Source organism: Haliaeetus albicilla, chromosome Z (assembly GCF_947461875.1).
Source record: "Haliaeetus albicilla chromosome Z, bHalAlb1.1, whole genome shotgun sequence".
Taxonomy (NCBI): domain Eukaryota; kingdom Metazoa; phylum Chordata; class Aves; order Accipitriformes; family Accipitridae; genus Haliaeetus; species Haliaeetus albicilla.
Genome location: NC_091516.1, coordinates 7,392,490 through 7,403,742, shown reverse-complemented (window position 1 = coordinate 7,403,742; position 11,253 = coordinate 7,392,490). Strand labels below are relative to the sequence as shown.

Below are 11,253 nucleotides of genomic sequence, written 5' to 3'. Positions count from 1 at the left end.
ACTTTCATAAAACTTATCTTTGGATGCTGCTCCTTACCCTGCAGTTTTAGTTAAAATCTGCCAATGAAGTCAAAAGTAATTGGGGAAAAAAGGACAGAACATGACAGCATGTATCTTACTTTCTGAGGAAACTAGTTAAAAAATAATCGTATGGAGCTAGTGTTTGAGAATTGGTTTTGGGGTGAACAGAGAAATCAAACCTCAAACCACTGTCAAGGCTTACAGTCCTGTATCTGGGCCTAAACTTCAGCCAAGGGTTTGGGATTTTGAGAGGCAGCCCCACCAAAACAATGAAACAAGCAGAACTAATTTCCTGTCTCAGAGCCTTGCAAATGTTTATAAATGGCCTCTTGATTTACTTCATATTCACTTTAATTGTGTTGTTGGCCTTCAACATCTTTTCAAGAACAGGAACTGAGTGATGATACATTGCAAACAGAAATAACTGAGGGAAGTAAAAGTAAATGGCACAGTGGCTGCCTCAAAACGCTTTCCTGCCATCTTCTGGACTTTCTCGGTAATGTCAGGGAAGAAGGGTCTCAATTCACAGCTTAAATTCTGGATTTCAGCAGCTGTGTGCCACAATGAGAAAACAACAGGCACCTTTGCCACAGTGTATGCATATTGTGGGTCTTAAAAGCAAGACTGTTACATTCATGATTCAGGTCAGCAAGGAAGACTAAGCAATGAGAGGAAAGTTAGTAAGGGAAATACAGTGTCTTGGGAGGTGGGCAGAGTCAGGTCAGAACAGCCACACATGTAAGTTGCCCACTCAGATGATGAAGGTGAAATACATGATACTCGTGATGCTCCGGCATGGTCTGGAAGCAATCATTACCTTTCAATGAGAACTCACAAAGATGAAACACTGTCAGACTTCAATCTATGACTGTCATGGAGAACATGGAATGTAACATTTTTCCATCAGAGAAAACCAAAATAGGCATAGCTTACTATTTGCCTGTGAAAGAACTGAACATGCCCTTTGCAAATGAAGATGTTTGATTCTGTAAGTAGGTGTCTTTGACATTTTCTGCCAACTGCTGGGGTCAGGTGATCTCTGCCATCTCTTGTTCCTAAAAAGGAGACTGCAACGTTGTGATTACCACACAGTACTGTAAGATTCAGGCATTTGTGGTGGGTTAGCCCTGGCTGGATGCCAGGTGCCCACAAAAGCCACTCTATCACTCCCCCCCTCAGTTGGACAGGGGAGAGAAAATATAACAAAAGGCTCGTGGGTTGAGATAAGGACAGGGAGAGATCACCCAACCAATTACCATCACAGGCAAAACAGACTCAACTTGGGGAAAATTAATTTATTACCAATCAAAATCAGAGTAGGGGGTAATAAGACATAAAACCAAATCTTAAAACACCTTCCCCCCACTCCTCCCTTCTTCCCGGGCACAACTCCACTCCCAGTTTTCTCTACCTCTGTGGCTCAGGGGGATGGGGAATGGGGGTTGGGGTCAGTTCATCGCACAGCGTCTCTGCTGCTTCATCCTCCTCAGGGGCAGGATTCCTCACACTCTTCCCCTGCTCCAGCATGGGGTCCCTCCCACAGGAGACAGTCCTCTGTGAACTTCTCCAACGTGGGTCCTTCCCACGGGCTGCAGGTCTTCACAAACTGCTCAAGCATGGGTCCCTTCCACAGGCTGCAGTCCCTCAGGCACACACTGCTCCAGCGTGGGTCCTCCGCGGGGTCACAAGTCCTGCCAGAAAACCTGCTCCAGTGTGGGCTCCTCTCTCCACAGGGCCGCAGGTCCTGCCAGGAGCCTGCTCCAGTGCGGGGTTCCCACGGGGTCACAGCCTCCTTCGGGCATCCACCTGCTCCGGCGTGGGGTCCTCCACGGGCTGCAGGTGGATATCTGCTCCACTGTGGACCTCCCTGGGCTGCAGGGGGACAGCCTGCCTCACCACGGTCTTCCCCACGGGCTGCAGGGGAATCGCTGCTCCGGCGCCTGGAGCACCTCCTCCCCCTCCTTCTTCACTGACCTGGGGGTCTGCAGGGTTGTTTCTCTCACATGTTCTCACTCCTCTCTCCAGCTGCAGTTTCTGTTGTGCAGCAACTTTTTTCCCTTCTTAAATATGTTATCACAGAGGCACTACCACTATCACTGATTGTCGCGGCCTTGGCCAGCAGCAGGTCCATCTTGGAGCCGGCTGGCATTGGCTCTGTCGGACATAGGGGAAGCTTCTAGCAGCTTCTCACAGAAGCCACCCCTGTAGCTCCTCTGCTACCAAAACCTTACCATGCAAAGCAATACAAAGTTCTATAGTAAATCAAATAAAGAAGATACATTAGACTCAATTTATCTTTTATTTAATCCCTGTCATATATTTTACTTCTTGACATTTCAGGTAGTACATTTTTCTCTGTTTAAAAATCAGATATTAGAATTTATCTGAAGATTTCTGCTGCCAATTTTTGCTGGTGAATTGATGTTTGTCTCTATTTGCAGAAACTCACATAAGTAATGGAGACTATAAAGAGAATGATCCTTCAAAATGTAGAATTTAGTAGTCACAAAAAAGGCTACAGAACACTTGAACTTAATTTTCAACTATCAAAAAATAGATTAATTTTTAAAATTTAAAAAAATCAGGAGAAAGACAAGCAACTGAAACAAGCCCTATCTTTGCAATACGTATTCAGATTGCCTGAATAAGGAAAGGCTTATGTTTGCTACTTTAATCACAAGCAACAGAATCATTTAACTGAAAAAATAGCAGATTAACTTCCAAGGTACACCTCTGTGCCTCCAGAACTGATCTAACCAAATCAGCTCACCTGGCTTGGTAATTAATAGTTACATTTGCAGTACTGCAAAATTTAGACATTTAATGTTTGATCTGAGGGCATAAGCAAGTGAGGTTGACAGATAAATTGTTGTGAGAGAATTTCCTCCTTTATTGATTAAGAAAAATTTAGTGTTTGTTGTTGCCCTTTATCTAAGCATTCTTTATTGATACACTTAAGATATACATGTATCAGCCAATACTCATTCATATGTGTCCTTTAATATTAGAAACTAAGTCTTGATATATTGAGTGTTGCATATGAAATCATGTAGAAACAGTGAAGTCTAAAAAAATATTACATCAGTAAACTGAACGTGTTCACACTACAATAAGCAAAGGACAAAATTTGTTCAAAAACTTTTATTTACTATAAAGACAAAAACCACCAAAATAGGTACAAATTATACTATATAAAATTGGTTCAATGGGGTAAAAACTTTTAATTAAAATATCTTGATATATTTAAAATAACAAAGGATACAATGAAGCCAAATTTCTTAACCCAGAGATTTCTGTAAAATTTGCTTGCACAGCAAGGTGCTAATAGAAGTTAGCCCTTAAGCCCTGGAAGTCTTAGGAATCAGTCACATAGCAAATATAATTTCATTGTGAAAGTGAACTTTGGTAGAAGAAACTCTATAGGACACCTGAGGTAGTAGAAACTGGAATAAACAGCAGTAGACGTTATTTACAACTTAAGTACCAAATAACATTAAGAACACAAAAAAAATAATTACACAATACAATTTTCAGTCCAGCTTTGATCCAAAGAAAATAAGAATATTACATCACATCTGCATTTTAAAAACACCACAATTACCAGCAAGCTGAGGGAAACGCAAACGCACGCATTTGGACACCTAGAGGCAGTTTAAGTTTGAAATGTGGTAGGCATGGTGATCTACAAAGTAATACTGATTAGCTGAGGTTCATCAGTTTATACAGTTTGCATTTCCACCAGTAACAGTATTAATCTGACAACTGATCTTCCAGTACATGAATTGGCAAGAGTGCATCCTTTAAAGCTTGCACATAAGAAAGACTTGGAAACAATCTTACTAGAACGAGAAATTCTAAAGTGGTAAAAAAAAAAAAAGTCAAGTACAAAACAGTTAGAGCTACCAAACTTCACATTTCGGTATTATTTTTTTAACTCTTCAAAGTCTGCCAGTCTTCCAAAACAAAGGAATGTAAAATTTCCAAAAGAAACACATTCACAACTAATGACACTGCTTTTTTTTATTAGTATGAGCACTATCATTCCTGTAAACTTATCTTTAAGATGTTTTACTTCCAATTTGTATTGTACATTTTTAATGTACTATAGCTTATTTAGTTTGTCCTGAGTCTTTGAAAATAACCAATTCTATTTCAGTCCAACAATCCAACTGGCTTCTGAAGAGTTAAAACATGAACAGTATTTTTTTCAAAATAGATTAAACACAATCAATATTTGATTTAAAAAGATCCCCTCTTAAAAAAGCAAAAGAAAAGCTGCCATTTTCCTTCAGAATTACATGCATCAGAATCTAATAACCTGCCTTTAAAATAAATTTAAAAACCTGTTTTAAAAAAAAACACACCTGCTAAAAAACACAAGTTTTGCACTACAGGTGAAGCTTTACTTCACATTATACTTTATCTTGCTTTTCAAGTCCAAGTTTGTTTCTTGTTAAAATAAATACCTTTCTTATGGTAATATTTTTAGCATTTTCAAATTAAATTATCACTAATGGCTACAGTAAATAGATGATGTATGGCAGAAGGAAAACAGCACGTGAAAGTTATTATCAGTAGAGAATGTGACCTCAGTTTTGTTACACAAAAAATGAGATTTGCTCATAGTTGGCACCTGCTCCCACTGAAGTATAAGGATGAAGTCTCCCATAAACTTTAATGGCAGCTGGATTTGGGGCCATTGACATGAAACTTCTCTACACAATTTCCCAGAAGAAACTGCTATAAGAAAAGAAGGCTCACCAACTTTTAGCATGATTCAGACTAAGTTGTTCTTTGCAGAACAATCTTGTTTTTTCTGTTTTGTTTTTTTAAATAACCTATACTATCAGAGCCTTCAACACTGCTTTGTTGAAGATAGCATTTTTTTTTCCAGATTTCCAGCAAATCTGTTTTTAAAACTCTTATGTCAGCAAGATGTTCCATGACACTTATTGCATCTTTTTCTAAAGACTATTTTAAAAGATCACCTTTCCCTGAAAGTTAAAAATACAATGAAAAAAACCTTTAATTTCAAAAGAAATTACATGGCCAGCAGTAAATGCAGTGAACCACAACTGCCTGCTCTTACTTTAAGGAAGGCAAAATGTTTTTTTAAAGTATCCATCAATGTTTGGATTTCTTACTCAGAGAACTTTATGTAATTAAAATGGACAGATACAGAACTTCCTTTTAACCAGTGCTGAAAACTAATTGCAGAATCCTCTGCTTATATCTACACGATGTGAAATGGAACAGTGAATGCTATATTAAAATAGATCCTGAGCCCCTCAGCTCCTAATATTGCTGAAAAAGTGCTCCAAATAAAATAAAAATCACTTATCTGCTAAATAATCATGCAGATTAAGGAAAAATGCTTTTGTGTTCACATAGAGCCAGATGTTTGAAAAGGCACAGTTTACTAATCTCTGCACAAATTGTGAAATGTTGCATACTGAGCTTAGGTAAAGATCTCGATTTGTCAATCACATACTTAGGTAGGGTCCTCCACTGGCCTTAAGTCCTTGATGTATCTATCATTAAGGCCAGCAGAACAATACAATTTGCTGTGCTTAACTGCACTGCAAGACAGTTATGGTATATTCAGTAGCATCTTCTTCAGTATATCAGCCTTATACGTAAGTAGCTACCATGTAGTACGGAAGACTGGGTGTTTCAGCAGCTCCCTTGATGGGGGTCTGTCCTGAGGTTGAAGTTCTAAACATCGAAGAGTCACATCTTTCAAGCCAGGAGACAGATGTGTAGGTATTGATGGAGCAGTAGTTGCACTAGCAATCTGAACAAAGGGAAAATAACTTTTTAGAAGTCAGTGATTCTTAAGTCCCCTCTCCTACCCCAAAACCCTTCCACAAGTTGATCATTTTCAGGCCATGAGTTATATTTATGAGCTTTTCTCCACTTAGCATATTTCCTACTGCAGTTTAAAGATTACATTACTGCTTCCATGTTATAAAATGGGTCTTAAGTTGCCCTTATACCTATTGCCTTTCAGTCTGCCTCTCTCCTTGCGCTTTTCTTTAAATTTTTTTCTTACAGCAAGATTCTGCAGTGACCATCTGCTGAGCAGGCCACAAGAAAAGCTCTTATGCCATACATATGGGAATTCTTTAGTCTACTAGTTGCCATCACTGTTAACTGGCATAAGCCAACATGGAGATATATTAAGCTGAGTGATGTTACATTATGATACATTAAGCTGGGTATGCTCTCGTGCATTTTCTTTGCTGTATTTCTGCTACCACCCCAAAGGGCAATCTTTCTCAGATAGACACAGATCAATCCCCACCAAATTAATTTTGATCTTCTCTAGATCAGGTTAAGTGAGGTGACTGAGAACACTAGAGTAGCACCACCAGGTTCACAGACACAGAATCAAGACAATTACATCTCTTATCACAAGTGATTTGTACTTAATTAGAACATATTTGAATACTGCTGTTCTGTTTAGTGGAAACACTTTCTTCACTCATGCTAGTGAAAATGCTAATAATAACTTTCTTCACTTGTGGCAGTATTTTCTTCATTCATGCCTACAGTTCAACTAAACTTTTAGAATTAAATATACCTGATTGATTTTAGTAAGAAACATGAATGCCAAAAGGGGTGACCTAGAGAAGGGAGGGGCAATATTTATATATAGCATGGCATAACGGTAAATATCTTTCAGCAAAATCTGAATGTGGAACATCAGGTTTTTACCAAAGGACATTCCCCACTCTGAAATATGAATACACACATAAATGTTTTATGGCAGAAAAACTTCTTTTGCTCCCGTATTTTACAGGATTGTAAGAAAGAGTTCATATCTCAGCCTTCTGCCTAGAATCAAGATCAACAGTATTCCCACATTTTTTTTGCCTGTTACACTAAGTATCTATATCTTACAAAAGAGCTTTTTCTGCATATTATTGTGTTGGTAGCTGTTTGGGTTTTTTTAACAAGCAAGTATAATTATGTTGATAGCAGTATTGATTTTGTACTAACAGCTCCAATATAAAGAAGAGCTATTGCAACAATCCTTACTACTTGTATACTTTTCTAAAATTCACATTGCTGTATATGAAATTAGTCAGCGTCTTTTGTAGCATATTGGTAGCAACAAAGCACCTCACCTTAAATATCAGAGCAAGATGATTGGAGTGTTTCTCTGCATTCCAGGGAGGTTTAGCACAAGCCATTTCTATAACAACACAGCCAACGCTCCACACATCACAGCTCCTACCATATTGCTGACCTCTCAGGACCTGAAGAGACAGACAGACCAAAGCTCAGGTTATCCACTTCAAAGTCTCTTAATTCTAAGTAATTTAGATGCAAAAAATATCATCAACCAAATGCATTCTGATTAACATTTCAGGTTAAGAGAGTGATCAGTGGTGTAAATGCCATAAGATTTATACAGCTGTAGAGAGCTAGTAAATAAAATGCCTGATCAAGGGGCAAAGCAAGGTACCTTGCAATAGCAGCTTTGGACCAAATGGTCATTTGGGCCTTAGTAGCAATACTTATGATAGATAAAACATGTAACAAACTACCTAAACCAACTCTGACAACGAGAAAGAAATGTCATTATCATCATGTTGGAATCATTCCTATTCTTTAGAACAAGTACATTTAAAACATATTTGAAGCATTTACAGCAATTTTCTGGGTTTTGGCTGTATGAATTAACTTAAAGAGCTCAAACAAACTTTTTGAAGTAACTTCCAAAATGGGTTTCTTACCTCCGGTGCCATAAATGCAATAGTTCCCAACAACTGTCCCTGAAACTCCCCAGCACCAGTTCCTTTTGATGCCAACCTGGCTGCAGCTCCAAAATCAGCAATTCTTAATCTATGACCTGTGCTGTCAATTAGCAAATTGGCACCTGTCAACAGCATAATAAAATTACTGCTAGTTGGCTATTAAAGGCAAAAGGATGATCAGACACTCTTCCTCACTCCATTTCGAAACTATAAATAGGTTGATGTTCCCCACCCCCAGTATAACAGAAATCTAAAAATCACGGACGAAGTCTAATAATGTCACTTTTCTGTTATGCCTGAATGATACTGCACACAGCTTGAGGCTGTCCGAGAGATACAGAGAAGCAATCAAACTTTCAAAGTAGGGCAAACACAGGATTCTGGAACAATGCCTGGAGATGGAATAATGAAAGAAAATGGTGACCTAAAACCCTGGAGGTTTTCATTGCCTGCAGCTCCCTGTGAAATTTAAACCCTTTACAGGGCAAATGAAAGTTCTCCTATTTTAAGAAGAAATATTAAAGACAAATATTTGCAGTTGCTATATTGCTACTTATCTGGATATCTCTCCAGTTCATGGACAGCTATAGTGACATTAAAGGGAAAAGTTTATTAAGACTGGTATTTCCCAATGAAGTCCACATTTTGCTCAAACACAGTACCACTGTATTTATGTTCAACTAGGATGAAAGAAGAAAACTCATCACAATATTCCTATACATTAGAAACCTGACCTCTTTATCTTGGCTTGTTTACAGATTTTACTATCATTTCAGTGTAAACATTTACATTAATTTAACTAGCAATCTTTAAAGCTATATGGCAACTTCATATTTTATTTGAACCAATTGAGAAAAACATTTTTTCTAAACTATTGGTATAGGTAGCAAACATCCCCAAGCACTGGATATGAACATTCTGATTAATTTCAGTAATTAAAAGTTCTTAAGAATTATCAGACAAACCCAATAGAAATACCACTCTTGAGATGGTATTCAAGAGAAGCAATAGGTCTCAAGCCAAAATAGATGCTGCTTTCTAAACATTCCTTTTTAAAAGACATTCTACGTAATTCTCACCTTTAACATCTCTATGGATTATCTGATTCTCATGGAGGTAAGAAAGGCCACGTAATAGTTGTTCTGTGTAATTAATAATAACTGATTCTTTGAAGGCTCCATATTTACTTAACAAATGAGCAACTGAACCCCCTAGAAGATAAAAAATGTATTTTATCAACGCTTATATTTTGTATTAGCAGAATGCAGCACTGCCTCCTAAAATTGGAACTTGGTATTGGTATTCCTAATTTATAACTAGATCCACCCCCCCCCCCCCCCCAACATTAAAAAGTTTCATAGGCAAAAAGTAATATACTTGGTTACTTAATTACTTTCTACCTGGGACTGTACACATTAAAGACATTCTCTTCATGCTTCCTCATAATTTTATACTTCCTTAAAAGAATGTACAAATACCTTAGTGTACAAAGTACTGTTGCTGAAAAAAAATACACATATTTATCCACATTTCACATTAACATTTAAGCAGCAGAACACTAGCTTGCTTTGGGGCAAAAGATACATGCAGCCTTCAGTAAGCGTTCCCTCTGAGGATTTCAATTTACTTTTGTTACCATCCAGGTACCAATATATAGAAGCAAGTAGACAAGCAAGGAAAAGCAGTGTCTTCCTCTGTTTTCCACAACTGGTATATAGATCCTCAAGATTTTGGATTTCCGTTGTGCCTTTCAAAGTACTCTAATATAACTTGGGCTTGAATGAGGTAAAGACAATTCCTGACATTTCATTACCTAAATAATATTGTTTCAGAAAAATTATAGTTAAATAAAGTTAAAACACCCTTAGTTTTGAGAAAATATTTTCTACACTACTGCTTGTAATAACATACTTGGGCTTTGCTTCTTAGGACTCTGGTATTGCTAAGCAGTTTCTGCCAAAGAACGTAAGTTAAGGTGCAATGCTTTCTTTTATAAGAAATAAGAATGTATAAAACATCAAATCTAGTCTTGATAACTGGATGGCAAAAACATATAATCCCATTCATAAAATTAATAAAGCTCCTTCTTAAAAAAAAGGATATAGACTTTCTTGTCCCTGCTGTATAGAATAATGAAAAGATTTCACTATTTGTTACTAAATTACCACTCAACACATTTAGGATTTGAACATGTTTTTCCTGAAGTATGCTGCTTACTACCTACTATTAGACATTTACTTTAAGTTCTTAAATGCCTTTGCACGTCACCTCGCACAGCTTTTATGAAAATGCTTGGGACAAAAACAAGTGACAGGTATTCCAAACTTTCTAGCAAAGTTATTTTTAATAATAACTTAAAGTTACACAGGTACACTGAAAATGCAACAGTGTGATGTATTTCCAAGTGAAGTGCCTGTCTCAAGTTTCTAATTCCTTGATTAGATTCAGAAATTGAGGAAAAAGTAGTAGGAATTTTTATTCAGGGCTTCCAACTGCTTTAACTGTATGACAGATTAGGTATGGAAAATTCCAAATAAAAAAAAAAAAAGAATGCACCAGTAAGAATACGACCACTTAAACTGTTCTGTAAGTAGACCTTTATACTGGTTACCAACAGGAATGAAAACACAAATTTGCAAACTGAAGTGATGCAAAATGCAGTATGAAACTACATAGTTCAAGACACAACTGATACTTCAATTTTCTTTGGCATAGTAATTGTTTACCTGCCATCCATTCAATAAAGAGGTTATAGTTGCTCTTCTCACATGTAGCACCCAACATTCGAATAATGTTAGGATGGTTCAGATGACTCATCATCCTTATTTCTTCTCTCAGTGCTTCAACTACCTCTTCTTGCTCGGATGATGTGTTCCTGACATATGTCACCTGTTTTGTAATATGTTATTCAGACTTACATAATTACCAGTGCCATAACCCCCCCTTTTAGTACAGTAACAAGAATGGATGGTTTTCCATCCCTTTTCACCATCTGGAAATAGCAAGTATTCTTGTATCTCAAGCCCCTTCAGCTGAGAACATACCTCCCTGTTAGACAGTCATAGAAAATTAAGAGTGATCTTCTGGGGAAATACCAACAAAAAATCTCTCCCAGTATGGAGTGGGGAAACTCCCCTCTTCACTCTCCTGCTTAAACTAGGATTTTATTTTTTTTTCTTTTTCAGATGTTGAAGAAAATAAGATAAGGCCTGAAATGGGATTCTGACAGTGTTGTTATTTGTAAGATTTTTACCAGTTTAACCGTACTATCTGTTTCATAACTAAACCTCTTATCCCAGAAATTTGATGGGGGTTGGGGGACAGGGAAAGCAGATCAGAAGTCCTGTAGTGGAACTGGAACCAACCCCAGCTCTGACCCATAGTAAATCTCAAATAATGGTATGCTGCAGAGAATTTCCCCTGAGCATCAGAATCATCAGTATCATCTCTCCAGGAGGAGCCTCAAGGA

The 11,253-nt window shown here is 37.5% G+C and overlaps 1 protein-coding gene and 1 long non-coding RNA gene across 5 annotated transcripts in view; one reads left to right on the top strand and one right to left on the bottom strand.

The window, feature by feature from the left end:
* Positions 1-1,606, top strand: part of LOC138683873 (uncharacterized) — a 446,426-nt gene extending 444,820 nt beyond the window's left edge. The window contains exon 4 of the long non-coding RNA XR_011323349.1: positions 1,512-1,606. This is a non-coding gene — a long non-coding RNA (uncharacterized lncRNA). The remainder of the gene's footprint in view (positions 1-1,511) is intronic.
* A 1,541-nt stretch (positions 1,607-3,147) lies between these two features.
* Positions 3,148-11,253, bottom strand: part of MAP3K1 (mitogen-activated protein kinase kinase kinase 1) — a 63,365-nt gene continuing 55,259 nt past the window's right edge. For 3 of the 4 annotated variants that reach the window (XM_069777069.1, XM_069777071.1, XM_069777070.1), the window contains exons 16-20: positions 10,511-10,673; positions 8,864-8,995; positions 7,764-7,906; positions 7,152-7,283; positions 3,148-5,815 (exon numbers count right to left, since the gene is read on the bottom strand). In XM_069777069.1, the coding sequence (XP_069633170.1) occupies positions 5,666-5,815; positions 7,152-7,283; positions 7,764-7,906; positions 8,864-8,995; positions 10,511-10,673 (720 nt within the window). In that variant the 3' untranslated portion in view covers positions 3,148-5,665. Of the gene's footprint in view, positions 5,816-7,151; positions 7,284-7,763; positions 8,369-8,863; positions 8,996-10,510; positions 10,674-11,253 lie in introns of those variants that run through there. The other variant, XM_069777067.1, reaches the window with a different exon arrangement.